Here is a 23,499-nt window from a genome sequence, read left to right as displayed (position 1 = left end):
CACGTATCAACAAGGGTGGCATTCCCCGAGTTTGGGCAACCCCCAGATTCCCCACGGAACACAAAAGCCGCCGGGGTCGTTCCCAGGCCGAGGCAGCGGGGGCAGAGGGGACGTGGGGTGCAACGTCCGTGCTGTGGTTGCGGCTCAGCGTCCATCGAAAGAGCAGCGAGGAAGTTAAATAAGAAAGCGAAGGCAGACACGATCAAATGCGACCCCCGCAGACAGAGGGCAGTGCTGATGGCATCGCACGATCCACAGCTTCTGCATGGTGAACAAGGGGCGATGTATGCTCACGTGCGCGAGTGTGTGCTTGTGTGTGCGATGGTGTGTGCTTGTGCATGTGTGATGGTGTGTGCTTGGGTGTGCTTGTGCATGTGTGATGGTGTGTGCTTGGGTGTGCGATGGTGTGTGCTTGTGTGTACGATGGTGTGTGCTTGTGTGTGCGATGGTGTGTGCTTGTGTGTGTGTGATGGTGTGTGCTTGTGTGTGTGATGGTGTGCTTGTGTGTGTGATGGTGTGCGCGCGATGGTGTGTGCTTGTGTGTGCGATAGTGTGTGCTTGTGTGTGTGCTATGGTATGTGCGATGGTGTTCGCTGGTGTGTGCTTGTGTGTGCGATGGTGTGTGCTTGTGCATGTGTGCGTTTCCAAGATGATGTGCGTGATTGGTGTGTGCGAGTGCGCGAGCGAGTGTAACAACACGCCGCGTGCCAGGAGGGGTGCCGCACACTCTTCCTCAGCTTCATGCCGGCAGCCGCTGCCCCACGACCTCCGGCAGGGGCCAGAAGGGGCAGTCGGGGTCGTTGGGAGTGGAGGGCAGGGGGGGTCCAGGTGTGGGGGCAGAGCGAAGGGGCGAGAGGATCACATGGGGTCGCGCAGGGAGGCGGCAGCGGCATTGGCTGCCGTGTTCTGCACCGTGCGGTTGGTGAACACGCCCTGTGCAAACTCCTGCTGCGCCTTCTCAAAGCTGGCGCCTGTACGTCGGTACATCGAGTGCACCTGCACACACACAGACAAAAAAAGACAAAAAAAAGACAAAACAATGATCCCCATATAGCCTAAACAGACTGTTGGGGCAAGTGCTATTAGCGAGCACCTATCAAAGCCGGTACGGCGCACGAGGAGGGAGTGTGGCCAGTTCCCGAGTGGTCATGTTTACACACCATATCAGGTACTCTTTTTGAGGTTGAGATGACCTAGGGGAGTCCCAGGACCGGTTCAGATAATTGTCACTGGTGTTGGTGGTGGCCATGAGTGGGAATCGAACTCGGGTAATTAGATTCGTAGTACAGCATACTAACCACTACACCACCACTCCCCACAAAGACACACACGGATACATGCACATGTTGGCACACGCACATGCAATGTCACTGGAGGCAGCTCGCAGTACACGCGGGTGAAGGTGTGCGTGTGCTTACGTGTGTGTGCACAATACTCATGTGGTGCAGGGTGTGGTCAGGGTGGGCACGTGTGCGTGTCTTATTTTGTGCTGGTGTGGGTGCAGGAGTGTTAAGTGTGTGCATGTGTATGAATATATTTGGATGTGTGCGTGTGTGAATGTATATGCCTTTGTATGCACGTGATTGTGTGTATGTAAGGGAACGAGTGTATGGGAATGTGTTTGTGTATACATGTGTGTGTGTACAGAATGGTGCATACCCTCTTCAGCATGATGAGGGAGAGGGCGGCCGAGGCGGTGAACATGACGGCGATGATGGAGAGTATGACACCCACGGCGATGTTCGATGAAAATGCTCCGATCGTGGAGATCCATCCACTGGTGAAGACAGGCACACACAAAGACCCCCCATGTAGCCTAAACAGACTTTTGGGGCAAGTGCTGTGAGTAGCATCTATGAAGGCCGGCAAAGCACATGAGGGGGTGGGTGGCCAGCACCATCCCTGGCTGCCTTTGTCTCCCCAGTGCTGATGCTCACACACCGTACCAAGTACTCAATCAAGGCTGAGTCTACCTATGCAAGGTCGATGATAGGATCAGTTACCCCTTGCCAATAATGTAGTCATAGACAATAATTTTACTTAGGTGGCTGGGATAGCTATGGCCAAGTTTGTGGACGTGCTGCTAATACCAAGTGAGGTGGCACAGTGGGGAGCACAGATGATGCATCTGCAGGCCTCCCAGTCAGTCTAACCATAACACCCAGGTCTGTTCCAATACATTCTGCCAGCAGCGGTGAGCCTTCCACATTTCACTTGAAGGCCTAAAAGTGCACCTATCCTGGCACAAGCACTGCGGTGACGTCACCACCGAATGGTGGCTGTTGTTGTTGTGTACCAGTTTCCCCAGCCTGGGATGCCGACAGCCTGCAGCACGTGCACTACGAACTGAGCGAAGAATATGAAGAAGAAGAGGAAGAAGTTGAAGGAGCTGTCACTCCTGCCGAGACATGGGGGGAGGGGGGCACGGGGAAAATAAATAAGTAACAATAGAACCACAAGAATGAGAACGACAAGCGCGAGTGCTAACACGAGGCACGCCCACATCGGTAATGTCCCCGCGTACAAGACATGCACATCGGTTTATTTTATTTTTACACTCTACTGAGGAACCAAGCCTCAAGCCCCTTGTTCAGATGGGTCCTGCTAAATGATCACAGTGGGGAGCGATATTGCTGCGGTGTAATTCATCCAAAATGTATCATTTGCAGGGTAATTTGAAGCATTGTAAATGTTTGGCTAATGCCAGTTACATTGTATGTTATTTTTTAGCTATGGGAAGAAACCGGAGGAAACCCATGCAGACCAGGTGGATAATGTACAAACTCCGTGTAGAAATGTCCCCGAGCCGGAAAACAGTCCCTTCTTGCTACGAGGGGCAAGTGTTACAGCACTGTGTTACACCACCATGCCGCTACCCTGCCGCACAAATAAATAACCGAGTAACCCTGCGTGATTCTATTCATAGCCAGTCATTTCCTGTTCAAATAAGCATTGAGGCGGTGCTGACCACCTATTTACAGCCCTGAGCCAGTTGTGAAAATTCCACATTCCTTTGGTCGGGCGAGTCTATCCAGTGGGCAACCACTGTTGACTTCTCCACTTCGTGGTGCTAATTATACAATCCCCAGAGGGTTCATGAGCCGAGTCAACCTCCCAATCAGGATTTGAACTCGCAACCTTCCGACTGAAGAGCGGCTCCATCAATCAATCTTTATTTTATGTGCCAATATCGCCCTAAATAAAGGAAGCAGCAGTGAACATTACAGCATAATGGGAACGGCACAGGGGCATAGAGCAACAGGAAGGAAAAAATAAACCTGTCATGACCTCATCGGCTAACACCGACTGAGCAAAATAAATTGTTACGATTGTGGGTGGAGATTTAACTCAATAATCTATTCTTCGGTCTTGTTTATTAACCATCCAGTTTGTATTGTTTCTCGTTTATTCAGTCTCATTTCGACATTTTCGTTGGCTCCGTTAACCTACACGTAACCTTGGCACGATTTTTCAGCGGAGGAATCTCTCAATCTTCACAGACACCGCGAGCGTGGAAGCTGGGAGCGCATTTGAGATGAGGCATGCAAATTCCCGAATCAACCACGGAGGATAACAAAATGCAACCCAAGAGGAGCGAGAGAAGACGCGTGGGAGCGGTCAAGGGGACCGGGGGGGGGAGAGACTGTGGGAGGAGATGTATGGGGGGGTGGGGGGAGGCGGGCATTACCTGAAGCCCTTGTAAATGGGTCGATACCAACAAGTGAAGGAGCAGGGGATGAAGAGGATCATCCACATGATGGAGATGCCAAAGGAGATTCCCTTGTTCGGGTTGAGGCAGAAGTACACCAGGTAGCCCAGCATGTTCAGCACCAGCGTGACTGCGTGAACTGCGGCCCGAGAGGGCAGGGTATCAGGGGGCAGGGGAGGGAGGGAAGAGGAGGAAAGGAAGGGCAAGGTGGGGGAGATAGGAAGACGGCCGTAACAAGGGAAGAAGAAGGGTGCAGAAACAAAAGGAGGGGAGACAGGGGGATGCAACTAGAGGAGGAGAAGAGAGGAGAGCATAAGATGAGTAATGGAGGATATAAAAGAGGAAGAAGAGGAGGAGACCATGCGTGGAAATACAGGAGAATGCAGAAATAAGGGAGATGCGATGAGAGAGGAGGAGGCAGGTGAGGAGAGACACAGACGGAGAGTGAAAAACGCAGCACAAAGACGGCGACAACGCAGCCCGAGCCGGCGGATGCCTCGGCGAGCAGCAGAGCACGGAAGGAGTCGCTGGGCTCAGGGGGCCACCGTGGCATTATTGGAGAAGCGACCGCCACCAGCGAGGGAGAACAGGGCGGCGAAGGGGCCCCGTGGCCACGCTGGAGCCCCGCACCGAGCCAGACACGTACCTGCACGCCTTGTAGACCGGCCTATACCAGCAGACAAAGGAGCACGGCGTGAACACGATGAACCACACAATGGCCAGTCCAAAGTCCACGCCCTTGGAGGCGTCGACAATGAACCAGGCGAGGCAGCCGAGCACATTGAGGAATAGCGTGATGGAGTGGACTGGGGAGAAGGGACACCGTCGTCGTCGTCATCACCACGACATTGACAGCATCATTCTCCATGGCAACCATAACTGCCCAAATTTGAGTTTAACGCAGTAGATCTCCATGGCAACAACAACCATCACACACAACGGCAAATGCCACCACTCACCATAGCAACTCCATCACTGTTATTTCTCGCCACCTAAACACCGCTGTCACCCACTAATGAAAGCATCTCACCACTTTTGCTCACCAAAATAACATTGGCATTCTCCACAGTAACCACCCCTCACTCAGTATGGCACAGTCAGACGCCATGGTAACAAAACCTCTCCCATCACTACAGCAACACGGTCAGCAGCGACCCCCACGATGCACCCTGCAGTGGCTCTCAATCCCGTTATCTCACGGACACAACAACAGGCACTTGAACGTCACAATTGTCTCCAACACCACCATCGGGGAGGGGGTCACAGTGGAGGGCACGGCGCCCCCAACCGCGTGCCGTTAAGGGGAGGGGCACGGTGATACACACACACTAAAGGGACTCGGGGTAAGAAGGAGAGGGATTGGAAGAGATACAGTGGAAGGAGGAGACGGAGAGACGGTGGGTGAGGGAGAGCGGGTGAGGCAGAATGTATGAGGTAGAGGATGGTGTTTCTGGCAGAAGTTAGGAGGTGGGATGTTCTAATGCTGATATTCATAAAGAGCTGAATCAAGACTTCGTCGCACGAGCAGGTGGCCAACAGTGGGCGTGTTGCTCAGCTAGGTGGACGCTGGCTGGATGAGCGGGCGGTGCATGTGCCACTCACACATCCACATGTAGTAGAGGATGCGCACCGTGCGCTGGAAGTCGAGAGGAATGTCTATTGCAAAGTCCTGGTAGAAGCAGGGCCCCACGGGGCACTTGGCTGGCAGGGGTGGCCAGTTGTTCTTGCGTGCTGTTCACAAACACGAATGAAAGCGCACGCACACACACGAATGTAATCACGGTCACGTGCACAGTGCCCATGAGCGAGTGCAAGCGTGTGTGTACGTGCGTGTCATGCACACGTGCGCATCGTGTATGTATCCTCAAACCTTCGTTACTGGAAATTTTATTTGAATAAAGACTGATAATGTCTGTGCACTCTGTTGAATTTCTTTTGCAACGAGGTGATTGTGTTTGCTCCGATTCCAAATTGCTTCAGGACGACGAGTACTAGAGTGCCACCATCTCCTCAGCATGAACGTGTACGTGCGGGTGTGTCGTGTGCACATGTTGCGCGAGCTTGTGTCACGTCACCATTGTAGTTGTGCCCCTGCATCTCGTGCTCGCGCCGGTCCAGCTCGGCCGCCTTCCGCTCTAGCTCCTCCTGCTGGCGCTTCAGATCGGCGGTGATGGCACTGCCCATCTGTACGCATGAGCGAGACGGAGACACGGGGGCACTCGGCACCACCGCCACGCACCGCCATCGCACGCCGCTACCGTGACGTCTCAACACTGGCCTGAAACCTGCATCTGGATGTGTGTTTCCCCCATGCACGCTACAGTATTATTATTACTACTACTACACTTGTGTACCCAGAAAAGCCTCGCCGAGTCTCAAGCATCTTTTCACGAGGTTCCTGATGGGTTTTCACAGGGGGGAGTGATGCTGATGTGTGTAATCCCAGTTCAGTCATTTGTAAGGTAACATTTTCAGCTTTCGGATGTTTGGCCAATACCAGTTACATTGTATTTCATGTTAGCTTTGGGAGGAAGCGGGAGATCCCAAAGAAAGCCCATGCAGAACTGGGGGAGAGAACACAAACTGCCCACAAAATGGCGCCCAAGTTAGGCATCGGACTCAGCAACTTCTTGCCTCGAGGCACAAGTGTCACCATTGCGCTGCCACTCTGAATTTGTTGCATGCTGCTGTCTTGGGCCCAGATCTGTGTCCAGGAATCGAGGTTTCCTTTGCAGCAGGGGGCAGTCAGACGTTCTGGCTGCCCGTGGTCATGTGATCATCACACTGGTCATGGTAGTTCCCTGAGCAGCAAAACGAACCCTCCCCCCCGTTAAGGCCCCTGCAGCCCACGCACGCTTACCATGCTACAGCAGGGTTCAGCACCTCCCTGTACTATGGCATCATGCAGCAGGGAAACAAGATTCCAGGCACAGTTTTAGCACAGCATTGTCGCAACTTAATGCTGACCAATGCGCAGGGGATACTGCAATCAGTTGTGTTCTGTGCAGTAAACTCAACTGGAAGCACAGAGCCACCACCGCCCTCTACTGGAAACTCACTGCAACCTGTGTCTGCATTCTCTCTTAATAGCGTTGCGCTTTAACAATGGCGCGAATACGAAATGTACCGACGATGTGATTTTCCGTCCTGCTGCTGTGCTGACAGTGCAGTGCTGTCTTGTCCTGTTGCTGTGCTAGGTGCCCCCCACCGCCCCAGTCCTGTCCAGTGTTTATGACTGCTCCAAGCCCCTCCCTCCTCAAGGGCGCCTCACCTCGCCCTCTGGCTACGATGCACGCACACGTCATACCACCACGGCGCGCACGCACACACGAAGGCACTTGCGTCCTCACGTCGACTCTGCCCGTTTGCTTTGCCAACAAAACCGGCTGCGGCGCCGGCGGCGCAAACCTGCCAGGCCGGTGGGACGCGTTCTCGGAATGAGACAGGACGGTGGATGGGAGGGGCTATGGGAGGAGGTTCCCTGTGCGATGTGTCGAGGGTGGAGGAGGGCACCTGTTGGGAGGGCAACTGCGCTGGGAAGGTGGGGGGCTCCTCGGTGGGCTGCATCACGGCCGGCTGGGTTTGCGATGCCAGTGGAGGGGCTCCTGCTGGTCCCACGGGCACCGTGGAGTTGATCTGCACACACACACACACACAGGGACGCTTTACATACACACACGTAGATGCACGTGGACATGCAGACCCATGCACAAGCTGACGGACATAGACACACAACCGGACACATGCCAACACGCAGACTCACGTGGGCGCACATTGGTACACGCGGGCACGCATACACAGCCATGCGCGCACACGCACAAACGGGTATACGGTACTGTATGTGAACACATAGCAACACGGATATGCGCACAAGAACACATCCACACACGCAGACGAACTGTATTTGAAGGCACCTGCAAACCCATTGTTGCAAAAGAGATGTTCGTCTCAGAGTAATAAATCCACACTGCACACACTCAGAATACAGCTGCACCCAATACACGTACCACACAGGTGTTACACAAACCACACAGCAGGCACACTTAACACACACCACCTTCACAAATACACACGGCTGTGTAAGCTGTGGTGTCACCACAGTTGCACATGCCGGCCGGTGTGCGATGAATCACCGCTCCAACATCACCTTCAGCCTTTGCCCCTCGGGGAAAAAAGTGCTTTTATCAGTCGGTACCATGACAGCACTGGACCGTGATAGTATGAGTAACGCCACTCAGCTCACGGGGAGAGCGGGTGAGGGGGCCGGGACCCCCGAGGATGGAGGGATGAGCTCGAGGTAGGCACCCCTCATGAGCTCGGCTTTCATCACGGAATCCATCCCCACTTGCGTGTGTCCGTTTCTCCCGTAATGGTGTCCACGCGCTGTGAGTGAAGGAGTTTTGTTGTTCTGCCTGGCGCCGGCTAACACCGCGGTGTCTGGTTTCCCGTATGTGCATGTGGAGCAATGAGACGTGGGCTACTCGGGACAAAGTGGGGGGGGGGGGGGGGGGAGGGGGGCGACGTGTGTTCCCCCCGGACAGGTAAGGGGGCCGCATCCCATGCAAGACCGGGCCTGGCTGGATTGGAAAACAGCAGAGCAGCTTCATCAGAAGATGACAATCGTGAAGCGTCATTATGGAGAATATAGTAACAACGTAAATATGCAGACGATACTGCAGCTTTGGCAGATGCAGCATCACCTGAGTTTACCTGCGTTACACCGATGCTGCTGAAATTATGAACTCCCCGATCGCAATGTGGCTGATGGGATGTGTAAAATAATACTTTAGATTTTTTGTTTTGCGAACGAACAGTTTTGTTAAGGATGCGTGTTGTCCAACAATTTATTTGGTAGCTTTATCCGTGTGGATGAGAGGCAAGTGAGCAGACTTCTAAAATAGTTCTGTAGTGCTCTCTGGGGCTGATGCTGTTCTCTCACACCACGTGGCATAGTTTACCCATTGTGTAAATGCACAGGGCGTAAGTTATAGGTTTAACACACGCGTCGTCATCACGCCATCACGCGTTTGCTTTGTACGTGACAATCGACACCTTGGACACCCTTACACAACGAGATGTCCTACCTCACCGAATAAATAAAAAACATTCGCTAGCCTCTCTGATATACAAAGCAGTGCCTTGCCGGGTTGTAATCCCACCTTTAAACTACATACCGATTTTTTTAGGCAAATGTTGCTGCTCTCATTTAATAAAGTAAAAATATACTGACAAGTTTTGCTTTGGAAATCGGTAAGCAATAAAATGGGTTTGGAGATCGGCAGCACGCCGCTTAACCACTACTACCATCGGTTGGATTGGCAAGTGCGAGGTGGTGCACTGCTTGCTGCGAGGGCTCCGAAGGGACATATGTTTTGCACCCATATTTTGGGTTGGGCCGCGTAGTGGGAGCTTTATGGGAAAATCCTTCCCATTACTCCTCCACCACCCAACTAGATTGTCACTTTTACAGATATATAATTTACAAGTGCCAATGTATTGATACAATTCTGATTAATAAAACTCCTCCAATGGTGGCTGAAGATTGTCTATGGCTCAATTTGACGTCAGCATTCGAGATTTAGATCAAACTACTTCGAGCTTCCTTAAGCACCTATGTTTTAACTTAGACAAGTCTTCGCCTGATCACGTGACATTCACAGAAACATTTATACTGTGACTGAGATAGACACGGAAATGAATGGCACAGAAAGCACAGGGGTCGTGCCGTGGTGCTGAGGGGGAACGGGGTGAGGATCCAGGGCGGAGAACGAGGTGAGCGGGAGGTGGTTGCGGTGGGGAGTGGTGCCACGTGGCACGAGCGGTGACTCGCCACTCCCTGCCCCATCTCCTCCCCTCCCCCATCAATTACACCACCCCCCTCACAGGTGACAGCACTGCCGGTGGGGTCACGCGGGCCGGGACGTCACTCGTCAGCCAATCACAACCCCTACTCCTATCTCTCTCGCTCCGCCTTCCTGTCCACACGCATGGGTATGTCGTGCCCTTTACCGTGCACATTGCTACGAGGGCCTCTAAGGCCCCCAAACAAAATTTTGGATTGGCTGCAGATTTTTTTTCCGAGCAGCAGCTGTGTAAGTCTTTACAGCTACCGTCCGCTGTTGATGCTGGGCCAAGGGGCAAAGGAGCAAGACCAAGATTCAATCTCAGAACCCAAAAATGTTTGGTATTTACACACCTAGGCTGTGCGCTCCAGGCTGCACTGACACTGCTGTAAACCTTCGTTTGAAGATGTTTTAAAAAGTCTTGAAAGGAGAGGTTGATTGCACAAGCAGAGCACAAGCTTCAGTGACATCAACGCATTGATGTTGAAATCCACAGATCACACGTCACCCTCACATCAATTCAACTTAAAAAATTTCAACTAGTTTATAACCCAATGGACCAGGAAGAGCATCTCAGTTGCAAGAGTGGCCTGGGTACTGAAGGGATGGCATCTTTTGGAAGTTTAAAGTAATGTTTTTCAAGCTCATGGAGCCTGTGCGTGTGTAGCTACAAGATGAGAACCGTGTGGTTTTGGATTGTGTTGCACTGGAAATTCACCACCCCAGCTCAGCTGCTTCTCCGGGTCCTGTGGCCTCCTCATCCATGGCCATCGCAGCCGAAAAGAAACGGTCACTGCTATGCCAAAACCGTCACTCTCACCATTACCCTCACCTGCACCATAACCTTGTCTATCATCCACACTATCACCACCACTCTCACCATTACCCTCAGCTGCACCATAACCCTGTCCATCATCCACACTATCACCACCACCACTCTCACCATTACCCTCACCTGCACCATAACCCTGTCTATCATCCACACTATCACCACCACTCTCACCATTACCCTCAGCTGCACCATAACCCTGTCCATCATCCACACTATCACCACCACCACTCTCACCATTACCCTCACCTGCACCATAACCCTGTCTATCATCCACACTATCACCACCACTCTCACCATTACCTTCACCTGCACCATAACCCTGTCTATCATCCACACTATCACCACCACTCTCACCATTACCCTCACCTGCACCATAACCCTGTCTACCATCCACACTATCACCACCACTCTCACCATTACCTTCACCTGCACCATAACCCTGTCTATCATCCACACTATCACCACCACTCTCACCATTACCCTCACCTGCACCATAACCCTGTCTATCATCCACACTATCACCACTACTCTCATCATCATGACCCTCACCAACGATGGGCCACATTGCCCTACAATTTCCATCAAAAGCCATCGCCACGGCAAATCACTGCAATTGCCAGGGCAGGACACCAGGTTACCTCGGTTACCCGCACTCCCGGTTACACTCGGGACTTGTTTCTGGGCACGGTAGCCAGAGACGGGAGGTTGCCCAGGGTTACCGGCACTGTGGCAGATCCAGGGGCATTCCCCGTTGTTGTCTCAAGGGCCTCGTCTCACTGGGAGTCCCCCTCTCACCATGGTTTAGATGAGGGGGTCCCACTGGGGTCACCGCGAGCCGATGGGATAGCGGGGATAGCTGATGCGGGTTTCACCTGTCGGCCGAAGTCATCAGAGGCGAAGGGGTTGTACTCTGTGAGGCCTCGGTTGGAGGAGTCGGTCACCTGGGTCACAGCAGGGTCCTAGCAACGAGACGCATCGCTGAGCATCCTCCAGCACTCACACGCCCATACACACGGACACACTAACACACTCAATAACACATTAACATACACGTAAGACACCCTGACACGCATGGACAAAAACATTCCATCTGCCTAGCAAGCCATGAAAGGCAGTGCACTCAAAACACATAAGCACTAACATACTCATGGAAACATGCCCAGACACACCAACTTACATTGACACAGACAGTGTTAAACTCAAATATAACCAACACACAAACACACTTACACACTAAAAACGTCGGCACACTCAAGAAGAAAAACTAAGACGCACTCCGACACTCTAACCCGTGTCCCCAAAACAGAGTGACTCACCCATGCCCTCGCTGCAACAAAAACAATACCACGCCCACACATAATAAACACTTTTACAATTACACAAACATTCACCAATACGCAAAAAAATCAGTAACATACTTACGCACACTTTCCCAAACACACCCACAGACATGGACAAACGTGACACAAACACAACACGCCAACACACAAATACAAAGAGCCCCCGTATAGCCTTAACTGACAATTGGGGCAAGTGCTGGTAGCGAGCCCCCATGAGGGCCGGCACGGCACACGAGGGAGGGCGGGTGGCCTGCTGCACCTGGGGGGGGGGGGGGGGTGGCTCTGTCTCCCCAGTGGCGATGTTGCACACCCTGCCGAGGATTCACGTGAGGATGAGTCAACTTAGGGGAGGCTCGCACACATCCCACACAGGCCTCGCCACGACATAATGTTGCACACAAAAGAGCAAGTTCCCCATTTAAGCTCGAGTTGTCAAACGAGTGCTGTTGACGATCCCCTATTATACACAACAGGCGCATAGCACACCCATAGCACACCCATCCCTCAGAGCTCCACGTCACCAGTCGCTGAAACACCCCTACACACACACCCACTAAAGCATCTTCCACACATAATGCCATCTTATTGCACACCCTCCCCCGTCACACTACGACTTTTCGCATACCTTACCCTAAACCACACCATCACACAACACACACACGCCACCTTATCTCACCCAAACACACACACGCCACCTTATCACTCACGACCAATCCTACAAATATCGTTTGGCAAAATGCTGAGCAATTATTACGGACGAACGGAACACGAGGGCTGCTGTGCCATGTGCCGCCCCGGCCGTGTTTGTCTCCCCACTGGCGACATTCATCCCCCCCCCCCCCGTCTCACGGAAGCGCCCTGTCAGACACCCCACTCTGTAAACACACCACCCCGTCACACTCACTCACTCACTGCCCCCCTCTTCCAGGCCCAGGCCTCTCTCTCCCAAAGCCTCCAGCCCACTGCCAAGCCCGGACCTCCTTGCCTGGGGCCCACAGATCCCCTCGCCCGGGTCCCCTGCCCGAGGTTCCTTCAGTCGCAGCCCTCGCTCCACAGTTCCGCATTCCGCCCGCGGCCTCGAGACCCGCACCCACCCTCAGCCTGCCTCGGCTGCCGCCCGGAAGGCGCTGTTCCCCGCAGCGCAACCGGGCGAGAACGATTCCCCAGCGCGACGCGGTCTCAAGAACCCGCGCGACCATAGGGGGTATCCCGTACCTGGAAGGGGTGGTTGAGAACGGGGTCCGCGAAGGGGTTCTCGTCGATGTGCGCCATGGCGGAGCAGCTGTCGCGGGGAGACGGAGCGGGGAGACGGAGCGAGGAGCGGCCCCGGGGGGTCCGAAATGGCGGGTGGGGGGTGGGGGTGCTGGACCACGTGACCACGGGGCGTGGCCCCGCCCCTGGCCCCGCCCCTGGCCCCCACCTGCTCACCTGCACCCACCTGGACCCTGCCCGCGTGCCGTCGGTCGGCGCCATCTCCCTAGCAACGCGTCAACGACAACAACATCGTGGCCCTAGCAACGCGAGCACCGGTAACTCAATTGGCTTAGCAAAGCTTTGACCGGTAGCCGCATCGCCCCAACAACAATTAGAGATCCTCGCTCCCCCTCCTCACCACGAGACAGTGGTGTAAACTCCACTCGACACAGCCACGATTGATAAACGGTGGAAGGGCTTTTATCGACCAGAAAGAGATGGCGACGATGATGGGCTGATTCCGGCTTTGGGCTGAGTGCGCGTCACCTGGCCATACTTCACCACGCCGCCTCGGCGCGGGTTTGCTTCAGGCGGGGTGTATCGACGTGGCAGGGAAGTACAGTGCCACATTGCATTTCTCGACAGTGCAGAGTGGAAAGCCGATCACAAGTACTATCCAGGCTGAACGCCTGCTTAGCTTTGAGGATCTGATGCGATCGGGCCGCATTCCGGGGCGAATTTAATGGCCACATTAATTACCCTCCGTGACCATCGCGTGAGGGTAATTTTCAGTAAACAGATGCAACCCCAGGACACGACACGAGGGGGCAACATCGAGACAGAAAGAGAAACGGAGACTCAAGTTCAAGTTCATGTATTAGGCATAGCCCTGTGAGCCAATCGGCTCTTGAATCGGGTGCAACCGCAACAAACAAAGAACAAAAACATGAACAAGAAAACGTCTTAAAGTGACTATGTGACTAAGTGCAAACAGCAAATCCAAGAAAAGACAGCAAAATATTGCAGAAAAAACACCGTACACCCACACTGTGTGCAAACATCCCAGTGGGATGCAAGTCAAACAACAACCACAAGACAACTTAGATTAAGGCCATCAGTCTAACTTCGTACTACAACAAACAAACATGGCTAAACCAAAAAAGTTTTCGAAAATCACCAAAATAAAGCCATAAGCAATGTAACAGTGATCATAGGAACTGTGACCAAATTTTCACAATAAACGACTTAAACAACATGTACCACCAAACCCTGCAGCCATAGCTGGCTGCATGAGTCACTCCACAGCAGCAGGAGCATCAGTCGGAGTATCAACATTTTTCAATGCACCTTTAAGATCAGCACACTAAATCAAAACATATATCATACTTTGCAGCGATCATCCGGAGCGAAACATTTTATTTCAGGCCACTGAATAGCAAACACTCCAACACAGGGAGATAAAACGAGGCGTTGATGCACAGCGAGAGAGGGGTCTATGGGATATAGGGGACGCAGGGTATAGACAATGTACTCTTAGAGGCACCTCGGGGGCGCAAGGAGCCATCAAGGGGGCGGGCGAGTGAGCCGAGGCGCGGGGGTCGCGGGCGCCAGGGGGCGGCAGAGAGCCGCGACGGCGCGGGACCACGACCCCCTGCCCCTCTCCTCCCTCCCTCTCTGCCCTCTCTCTTCCTCCGCCCTGTCCTTCCTCTCCTACCAATGGATATCATCACAATCCTTAATTTTTCCAGGAAAAATCTCAGTAAGTCTCAAGACCCTTTGTCGAGAGGGGCGTGCTTGTAAACGTTTCTCACGTCTTGTTGAGTAGTTCCAGTGCAGTCTTCTCAAAGTTCCCAGAGGAAACCCACGCACACAGCATGCCGGAGCGAGTCATGCCTGGTAGCGAGCAGCACCTGTGAAGGCCGACACGGCGCACGAGGTGGTGGCGTGGTTAGAACCTCGCCCAGTCGTCGCCTTTGTCTCCCCAGAGCTGATGTTCACGCACCGCACTAGGTACTCATTTAAGGCTAAGGCGAACCTAGGGGAGGCCATTGCTGGTTCGGGGATATTACTCGCCAATGATGTTGGTCGTGGCCGGGAATCGAACTCAGATGGCCAGGTTCGAAGCGCAGTGTGTGAACCACTGGCACGTGCGACCCACGCGTGTTTCACGTGTCACGCGTGCCACCCCACCCACAACAGCCCCCCCCACCCACCCGCACAGCCCCCCCCCACCCACCCACACAGCCCCCCCCACCCACCCACCCGCACCGCGCCTGCGAGTGATGCTCCGTTTCCCTGGTAACGGCTTCTCGCCGCGACTCTGGCCCGCGAGCCCCGCGGATGCCTCTGCACCGAGTGATCGCCCCCCCCCCCTCCCCGTGACCCTTGTGCCCCCCACCCCATCGTTCCCCAAGTATCCCCTCTGAGCCCCCGCAATTCCTCGATAGAGCTTGCGGATAAGGGAGGCGCGGATGGCTGGGCCGCGTGTGGGTGGTGTGTTCGTGGTAATGGGAGGGGCGTGTGTGGGAGGTGAGTCGTGGCGGTGTGTGTATATGTGTATGTGTGTATGTGCACGTGTGCGTTTGGTGTTTGAATGGAGTGTAGAGACGTGTGTGTGTGTACGGGGTGTGTAGTGATTAGCGTGCTGAGCTACGAGTTAGATTCCCGCTCACGATAGTGACAACACCAATGACGATTATCTGGACCAGTCCTGAGCCTCCTCTACGTCGCCTAACATTAGTCCCAGTGCGTTGTGTAAACATCGTCCCTAGAGAGACAGCGGCGGTCGGGCGTGGTGCTGACCACCCAGCCCCTCGTGTGCTGTGTCGGCCTTCATGTGTTTCTCGATAACAGCTCTTGCCCCAACAGTCTGTTAAGGCTAGTGGGGGATCTTTGTCTTTATAGGGGTGTGTATTCGTGCTCGTCTCCGCGCGCCTCCACTCTGCGCACCGCTCTTTAATCACCGCGGCGGCGGCGCACGGCAACGGCGCCCCCTCACCCCTCCCCTCGCCCTCTCTTCCCTCCTCTCTCCTCACCCCTCCCTCACCCTCTCACCTCTCTCCTCACCCCCCTCCCCTCACCCTCTCAACCCGTCTCCTTACCCTCCTCGCCCCTCCCTGTCCCTCCCCTCACCCTCTAACCCCGACCCTCACCCCTCTCCTCACCCATCACCCACCCCCACCCACGGGGTCAAACTTCCCCGTGCGGTTCCGTGGTCAGGGCCGGGGTCACGGGGGCCGGGGGAAGGGAGGGAGGGGGAGGGCTGGGGGGGGGTAGGAGGAGGGGATGGAGAGTGCGGGAGAAGGAGGGATGAGACGGGAGAGTTCGAGAGAGGGGGGTAGAGTGTTGGAGAGAAAAGGGAGAGCGAGGCTGACTTGCGCATTGGATCCCCCAGCAGGGGCTGCCTGGAGATAGGGGAGAGGGAAGGAGAGATAATGGAGAACTAGGGAAACGCAACACACACGGACGCGTTGCGATCAATGGTGTTGATACGTTCTGATTGACAAGTGAGTCATGATCACCCTCTCACCACGCTTACCCCCTCAATACCCTCACCACCCCCAACCCTCGCACCACCCTCATTCCCTCCCCCACTCACCACACTCACCATACTCACCCACTCGGCACGGTCACCTCTTTATCACCCCCTCAACAAACCCTCATCTCCTCAGCACCCTCACTGCCTCGCCGCCCTCTTTCTCACGACCCTCACTGCCTCACCACTCTCACCCTCTCCGCACCTTCACCCACTCACCACCCTCAACACCTCATCGCCCTCGCCGTGGTCACACCGTTTACCACCATAACTCCCCCCCGCTCACCACCATTATCCTCACCACCTTCGCCATGTTCACCAACTCACCTATTCACCATAACTCATAGATTCAGGATCAGGAACGGGGGATCAAGACCTGTGGCAGTCGGAGTTGTGGGAGGGGTCCCAATAGCACCCCCCTCGTCCACCGTTTCTAATCGCAGATCTGGCGACTCGGATTCGCAAATGATCGGCTTGGCTTGGAGTGGGGATTGTCGGCGTAAGGCACTACAACTATAGTACAATGTGCAAGTTAAAACTTACCCGTAAAAAATATATATTACCATGTTCTATTCTACGATTCTATAAGCACGTTTCATGTTGTATAAAGCAAATACGGATTCTCGGAGCAGCGTTCTGGATTCCCACAGTAGTGCATCGGTTGGAAACCCGGTAGCGAGGAGGAGGTGCGAGGAGGAGGTGAGTGGAGGAGGCTACCAGGAGAGGGGAGCGGCCTTCCCTCACCCCCTCCTTTTCGGAGCCCTAACCCCTCCCCTCAATCCAGCCTCGGCCCCTCATCCTCCACCTCCTCCTCACCCTCTTCCCCGCCAGGGAGCTCACCAAGGCCGCTCGTGTGTCTGCTCTGTCTCTCTCTGTCTCTGTCTGCCTCTGTGTTTGTCTCTCTCCGTTTCACCGCGATCCCTCTCCCCCGCACCGGCACCCCCTCGCGCCTCCCTTATGAAGATGGAGCGGGTGTTGTGACTGCGGGAGCCGCGTTAATGCGTTCATTCATTCACGGTAGGAGCAGCGCGCGGGGCGCGACACTCAGCTACATTATCTGGTTGGGGTGGGGGGTGGGGGGTGCGCAGAAACCGGGGGGACAGCGGGGGTAAAAAGGTGGGGGGTGCAGGGTGGATCAGGAGGAAGGGTCAGGGTGGAGCGATAAGGAGGCCGAGCGCACACGAGAAAACATAAGAAGAGAAAGGGAGCAGAGCTGAAGCAGAGTAAATATTGGGGGGCCAAGCTTAGAAGGGATGGTGGGGGGGGGTCAGGAGGCGCAATCGCATGGGGAGGGGAGCCGTGCGCGCTCCAGGATCTCACCGCGCGCGCTCGCATTGACGCGGCGCCGAGCCGAGCGCAGCGCGGGGCCATTCACAACCACCACTACCACCACCCGCAACCACCACCACCATGCGCAACCACCACCCCAACCACCATGAGCAACCACTACACCCGCAAACCACCACCACTATCTGCAACCACCATCACCCGCGGGGCACGCGAACGCCGAGGCTCGCGGGTTCATCCACGACAGAGGAAGGGCAGGACGGGAGGGGGCGAGGGACCCCTAACTCTGTGGGAGTTGTTCTTGGTTTAATTCGTATGATTCAACGATTCACAAAACACGGGGAGACAGAGCTACGGAGAGGAGACAGAGGCAGGGAGAATTATACACACGGAGAGAGGCGCGGGGAGACAGACACGGAGAGAACGGGACGACGGAGACACGGAGAGAACGGGACGACGGAGACACGGATAACGGTTCGACAGGGAAGACAGTGAGACAGAGAGAGAGAGAGACACACAGAGAGAAGGGTAGACAGCGGAGACAAAGAATCGTACGTCACAAACTCCCGACCGCGCCTTCGCCAGCCGGCGCCGGGCTCCCGGTGAAACCCGCGTGGCCCCCGTGACTCGCCGGCCCACGTGGTCCCCGTGACTCGCCGGCCCGCGTGGCCCCCGTGACTCGCTGGCCCACGTGGCCCCCCGTGACTCGCTAGCCCACGTGGCCTCCGCGTCTCTGTGCCGGGGTGGCCGCGGTGCGGCGAGGGTCCTGGCCGACAGAACCTCCCGTGCGACATCCACGATTATCATCGTATCGTCCGTTTGTCAAAATATCCTGATTATCGGTACTCATTTAATCCACCTCAAGTATTTTATTTCCTGATTGTTTAACATAACACACTCTATAATAATTGAAGCTATAATTAAATAGCTGTTATCTATAAAATCAGTGCTTTGCAAAGTTATTTAACGGAGTAATTGACAGCTATAAGATAATATACCTCACCGTTTCAGAGTTCAATGTAATTACCTATTGTGTTATTACGATTGTGGCCATGCAACCCAAGCTATCGACAATATAGTAAACTCATAGACTTATAGAGATATACAAAAGACCCATAGAAATGCATAGAGACACATAGACATCCAAAGAGATCCGTAGAGCAACGTAGAGAGATACATTTAAGACGAGCCAAAGTCATGCGATTGTGGACATGCAGCCAAAACTGTGGACCACACAGTAAACCACTTTAGTCTGCGCTCCTTCAATGGAAGGGGAGGAGGAACAGCAAACCTGCACGAACTCTCTCTCCTGCAGCTCCCTCTGGTCGTGGTGAGCAGACATCGACATTGACTTCTTGGGCACATTGCTGCCACCATCACACGCAAGAGTAAACTCGCTGTGTGTCTGACAGCCGAGCGCGTTACACGCGGCATCTGTCGGGGGAGATGGTTACGGTGGCAAGGATTGCTAATGCGTGGCTGTAATTATGTTGAGTAAACTGCAGTGGGAAAAAACAACCTTTCAATTAATCTCACCCGTGCTGGGGAAAGGCAGAGCACAACCAACAAACATAATGTACAGACAGCACAATAAAGCTGAATAATAACACAACAACCCGTGTTAGCGGCATTTGCCCACCCCATGAATGTAAAATCTTACCCTGCAGATGGGGTCACAAACGGCGGCAACATCGCCCCCCGACTGCGTAAACCCTGGCAGGACCCTCCCGAAAAGTAGTGAGCACTCAGCTCGGCTGAGTATAATAATCATGGCCATGTCTAGGAATGATAGAGTTAGCTCCTGTAATCTGTTTTTGCGATAATCGCAATGGAATTTTTGGGGTAGACCACGGAACGATCTGCCCAAATGTGTGTCGTAAGGCCCTCAGCTACCCGACAAAACCAACGAGAATTGTCAGGCGTTGTAATTAGTATCGCTCCAGCTCACTCACCGCGGGTTAGCTGCCGAACAATTCTCATCACAACCAACGCGAGCAGTCAGACGTTGGTGAGAACTATTTGTCGAGGAGCTCAACGAATCGCGGTTGCCCTGTGGATGATACTTACCCTCGCCATAGAAACATGGAATTGCACGTGCCGAGGCGGCTCCGTGAAGACCCGAGGAGGGGAAACGCGACAGCGGCGGGCGGCAAGGGGCGCGAGGGGCGGGGGTCTGGGCTGGCGGGAGGGGGGGGGCTTTGAATGGATATCGAGATATTTTTTATTGAGGTCTCAAACTTTTCATTTCTTGTCTCTCGTTTTTACATTTTCTCTCTTGATTTCATTCCGCACGTGAACAATTTGCCCTGAGCGGATCGTGCGGCGCGCGCTGATGGGAGTGGGGGAGGGGGGCAGGGGGGGGGGGGGGGCTCCCCTCGTCCCCTCGTTAGCGCTAACGGCGGGGGGCGGGGCTCGCCATGTCTCCGCGAGTCGTGATGGAAAAATCATTCTCATCATTGCCGGGCCGGGGCGGGGGGGCTGCGGGTTGCCGGAGGCGCGTGCCTCGCATGCCGATTGAGACCCCCATGTCCACGCTGCCCCCCCCCCCCTTACCCCCCATTACAGCCCACACTGCCCCCCGAATCCTGCCTCTCTCGCCCCCCAATGCCCACCCCCCTCCCTTCCCCACACGATCCAATCCAACATTCCACTCCGTTCAGGGATGGGGTAGAGGCAGCCCCCCAATCACCTCACCACGCTTTCAAGCATCACAGACATCCCACGTGCCCACAACCCGTGCCGCCAACCCGTGCCACCAACCCGTGCCAACCAACCCGTGCCACCCGCCCAGCCTCCATGAACCACGAAAGTAGCGGTCTCCTACTGGCGACCCTCTTTCTCACGATGGACCCCAATTCACCCCCACCCACCGCCCCCCCCCCGGCAAGAGCGATATGTTACCCTGGCCCCACATCACTCCTCTAGGGACCCATTCCAATTGGGACCCCTCCCCCAGGGACTGCCTCCACTGGGTCCGGCCACGATGGCACCCGCATGCAAGCAACGTCACTGGTCTTTACAGTCCAGTTAGGCAGACGGTCAGCGAGAGGTGGGGGCGCGGGGGCGTGAACCCCCCCGCCCCACCCCCGCGCTCCTTGCTGGGCCTCTCGCTATCTCCTGATTGACGTCACGTGACGGATTAACGGGGTCTCCTCGCCACGTCACCTCACGCGTCGCTCCCGTTCCGCCGATTAAAGCGAGGAATCGGGACTGGGGGTGGGCGGAGGGAGCGGAAATGAGCCGAGAGGGGGAAGGGAGGGAAGGTATTTGGGGGGTAAGTTGTGGTCGTAGAGCAGTTGGCGAAGCGGTTAGCGCACTGCACTACGTCCAAAGTTCGATTCTCGGTCACGGCGAACATCAGTGACATCTGCATCGTTAATGGAGCCCCCACTTCCCCCTTTCAACTTGATGGAGTATGGTCAAACAACTACAATGACCGAGACGGCGCGGGGAGGTCTTCAACAAGTAGTGGATTGACAACGCTGGCAAATTCATTGATGATTCCTATTACTGCGGGGGGGGGGGGGGGGGGGGGGCAAGGACGGGCAGACAGGAAGGGCGGGGGGCAGGAACGTCGGGCAGCAGGACAGAGGTGACACGCAGGTGGACGACGGGATGCGGGTGGAGGGGCGTGCAATTCACTCGGGGGACAGGCAGAGAGATGTGGTAGGTAGGGGTACAGGTAGGGCTCAGGTAAGGCTATAGGTAAGCTTCAGGTAGGGGTACAGGTAGGGCTCAGGTAAGGCTATAGGTAAGCTTCATGTAGGGGTACAGGTAGGGCTCAGGTTAAGGCTATAGGCAAGCTTCAGGTAGGGGTACAGGTCGGGTTGCAGGTAGGGGGCTATTCTGGCTTCCACGCTCCCCGCAGCGATGCCATGGAGGAGGAGGAGGCTGCGGGGTCCTGAGTGCCGCCGTGACCATTACATTATTAATGTCGCTCCTTCATCTCGGGGGGAGGGGCGGGGCCTGCCCCCCACGATGATGATCCGGGCCCCGCCTCTGACCACGCCCACCGTGATGTTTCATTAATTACCGCGGCCCCCCACCACCCCCTCCCCTCCTCCTCTCTCACCCCATACTGCTCCCAGCTTCAAAGTGGCGATGGGACTCGGCCGCGGGGAGGGGTTAATGAGGGCGAAAAGGGTGGGGGGCGACGGGGGCGGCGGGCTTTAACCTCCCTCCCCCCCACTCGAGCCCCGTCATAAACACAACAGCTTTCATTTAAAGCCGCCTAAATCTCCACGAAATTAATCTGGGGCCACTTGCCTCGCTAAGTGGGTTTACACTTCATTGCACAATCAGGCGCGGCGCCTCACTCACTTTTATCATTTAATTACGGGGCGCGTGACGCAGGGCCGGGGGACGGCGGGGGTGGGGCTGGTGGTGGGGGTGGGGGTGGTGGTGGTGGGGATGGGGTCAGGCAAAGGTGCGTCGAGAGGTGCGTGTTGGTCGACCCGATCACAACTGAGCGCCTGGCGCTGTGAGTAAACATCGCCACTGGGGACACAAAGGTGGCCGGGCGTGGTGCTGGACACCCACCCCCTCGTGTGCCTTGCAGGCCTTCATAGGTGCTCGCTTACAACACTTGCCCCAACGATCTTTTAAGGCTATACGGGGATCTTTGTATTCGTATAGCTGTGCGTAGCTTCATGGAGGTGTGTGTAGCCGCATAGGTAGACGCGTGGGCACTTGTGAGCGGTGGCGCAGTGGCTGGCGGATATTTTAAACGGGTCCTGGGCCTACCCGAGGTCGACTCAGCCTTAAATGAGTACCTAGTGTGGTGTGTAAACAACATCACCACTGGGAGACAAAGGCGGCCAGGAGTGGTGTTGGCCACCCGCTACACGGTGGAACTTTGCCTTTGTCGTTGTGTGCGGGTGCGAGCGTCGGACTACGAGCAGCAACGTCTAGAGTCGCACGCACACTCCACGTGTGGGCACCACCACCACCACCATCATCACCATCACCACCACCATCACCACCATCACCACCACCACCACCACCATCACCACCATCACCACCACCATCACCACCATCACCACCACCATCATCACCATCACCACCACCATCACCACCCACCACCATCACCACGGGGCGGTGGTGATGGTGGTGGTGGCGAAGGACGCGTGGCCTGTGATCCTGGCTCGCCAGGAGAAGGCAGCAGAGCACGGGGACTACTCGCCATCGGTACTGGGATAAAGCGTTGCCGCTTTGGTCTTCTGCGGGTGCTCCGGTTTCCCCTCACGTGAATAATAATAATCATCAACACTCTCATCAGGAACTTCCTGGAAAAGAGCCCTAAGACTGAGTGTGGCTCTCCTGAAGTAATACATTATATTATTAAAATCACCACCACTATTATCACCATCACATGGAAACAGTGGGAACGAGACGGGGAGAGGGGAAGACGGAGTGATGGAGAGACAGGGAGAGATGGGGAAAGACGGGGAGATGGAGAGACGGGGAGAGATGGGGAAAGACGGGGAGATGGAGAGACGGGGAGAGATGGGGAAAACGGGGAGATGGAGAGACGGGGAGAGATGGGGAAAGACGGGGAGATGGAGAGACGGGGAGAGATGGGGGAAGACGGGGTGATGGAGAGACGGGGAGAGATGGGGAAAGACGGGGAGATGGAGAGACGGGGAGATGGGGGAAGACGGGGATGGAGATACGGGGAGAGATGGGGAAAGACGGGGAGAGATGGGGAAAGACGGGGAGATGGAGAGACGGGGAGAGATGGGGAAAGACGGGGAGATGGA

The 23,499-nt window shown here is 55.2% G+C and overlaps 1 protein-coding gene across 2 annotated transcripts; it reads right to left on the bottom strand.

Moving 5' to 3' along the window:
• Positions 1 to 373: 373 nt before the first annotated feature.
• Positions 374 to 14,805, bottom strand: LOC133346791 (secretory carrier-associated membrane protein 1-like). Of its 2 annotated transcripts, none has more exons than XM_061558669.1 (10): positions 14,730 to 14,805; positions 12,940 to 13,201; positions 11,257 to 11,343; positions 7,223 to 7,345; positions 5,785 to 5,893; positions 5,312 to 5,440; positions 4,356 to 4,515; positions 2,297 to 2,398; positions 1,660 to 1,777; positions 374 to 996 (listed from the first exon to the last, which is right to left on the bottom strand). In XM_061558669.1, the coding sequence occupies exons 1-10, from the start codon at positions 14,792 to 14,794 to the stop codon at positions 859 to 861; spliced, it is 1,293 nt and encodes a 430-aa protein (XP_061414653.1). In that variant the 5' UTR covers positions 14,795 to 14,805; the 3' UTR covers positions 374 to 858. The 2 variants fall into 2 exon arrangements, with proteins under 2 accessions (XP_061414653.1, XP_061414655.1); XM_061558671.1 differs by lacking the exon at positions 4,356 to 4,515 and adding an exon at positions 3,689 to 3,848.
• Between the last annotated feature and the right edge of the window lie 8,694 nt (positions 14,806 to 23,499).

Source organism: Lethenteron reissneri, chromosome 24 (genome assembly GCF_015708825.2).
Source record: "Lethenteron reissneri isolate LAM-NWPU_2019-01 chromosome 24, ASM1570882v1, whole genome shotgun sequence".
Lineage (NCBI taxonomy): Eukaryota > Metazoa > Chordata > Hyperoartia > Petromyzontiformes > Petromyzontidae > Lethenteron > Lethenteron reissneri.
The sequence above is the reverse complement of the archived record's forward strand: the minus strand, read 5'-3'. Positions and strand labels throughout refer to the sequence as shown.

Excerpts from the sequence above, each read along its gene's own strand:
- LOC133346791 (XM_061558669.1), bottom strand. The coding sequence starts at position 14,794 with ATGCTGTGTGCGTGGGTTTCCTCTGGGAACTTTGAGAAGACTGCACTG. Across the intron at positions 13,202-14,729 it reads CTGGAACTACTCAACAAGAC|GGAGATGGCGCCGACCGACG; the intron begins GTGAGAAACGTT and ends ACGCGTTGCTAG. Across the intron at positions 4,516-5,311 it reads CCTCTACTACATGTGGATGT|TCCACTCCATCACGCTATTC; the intron begins GTGAGTGGCACA and ends CCTTCTCCCCAG.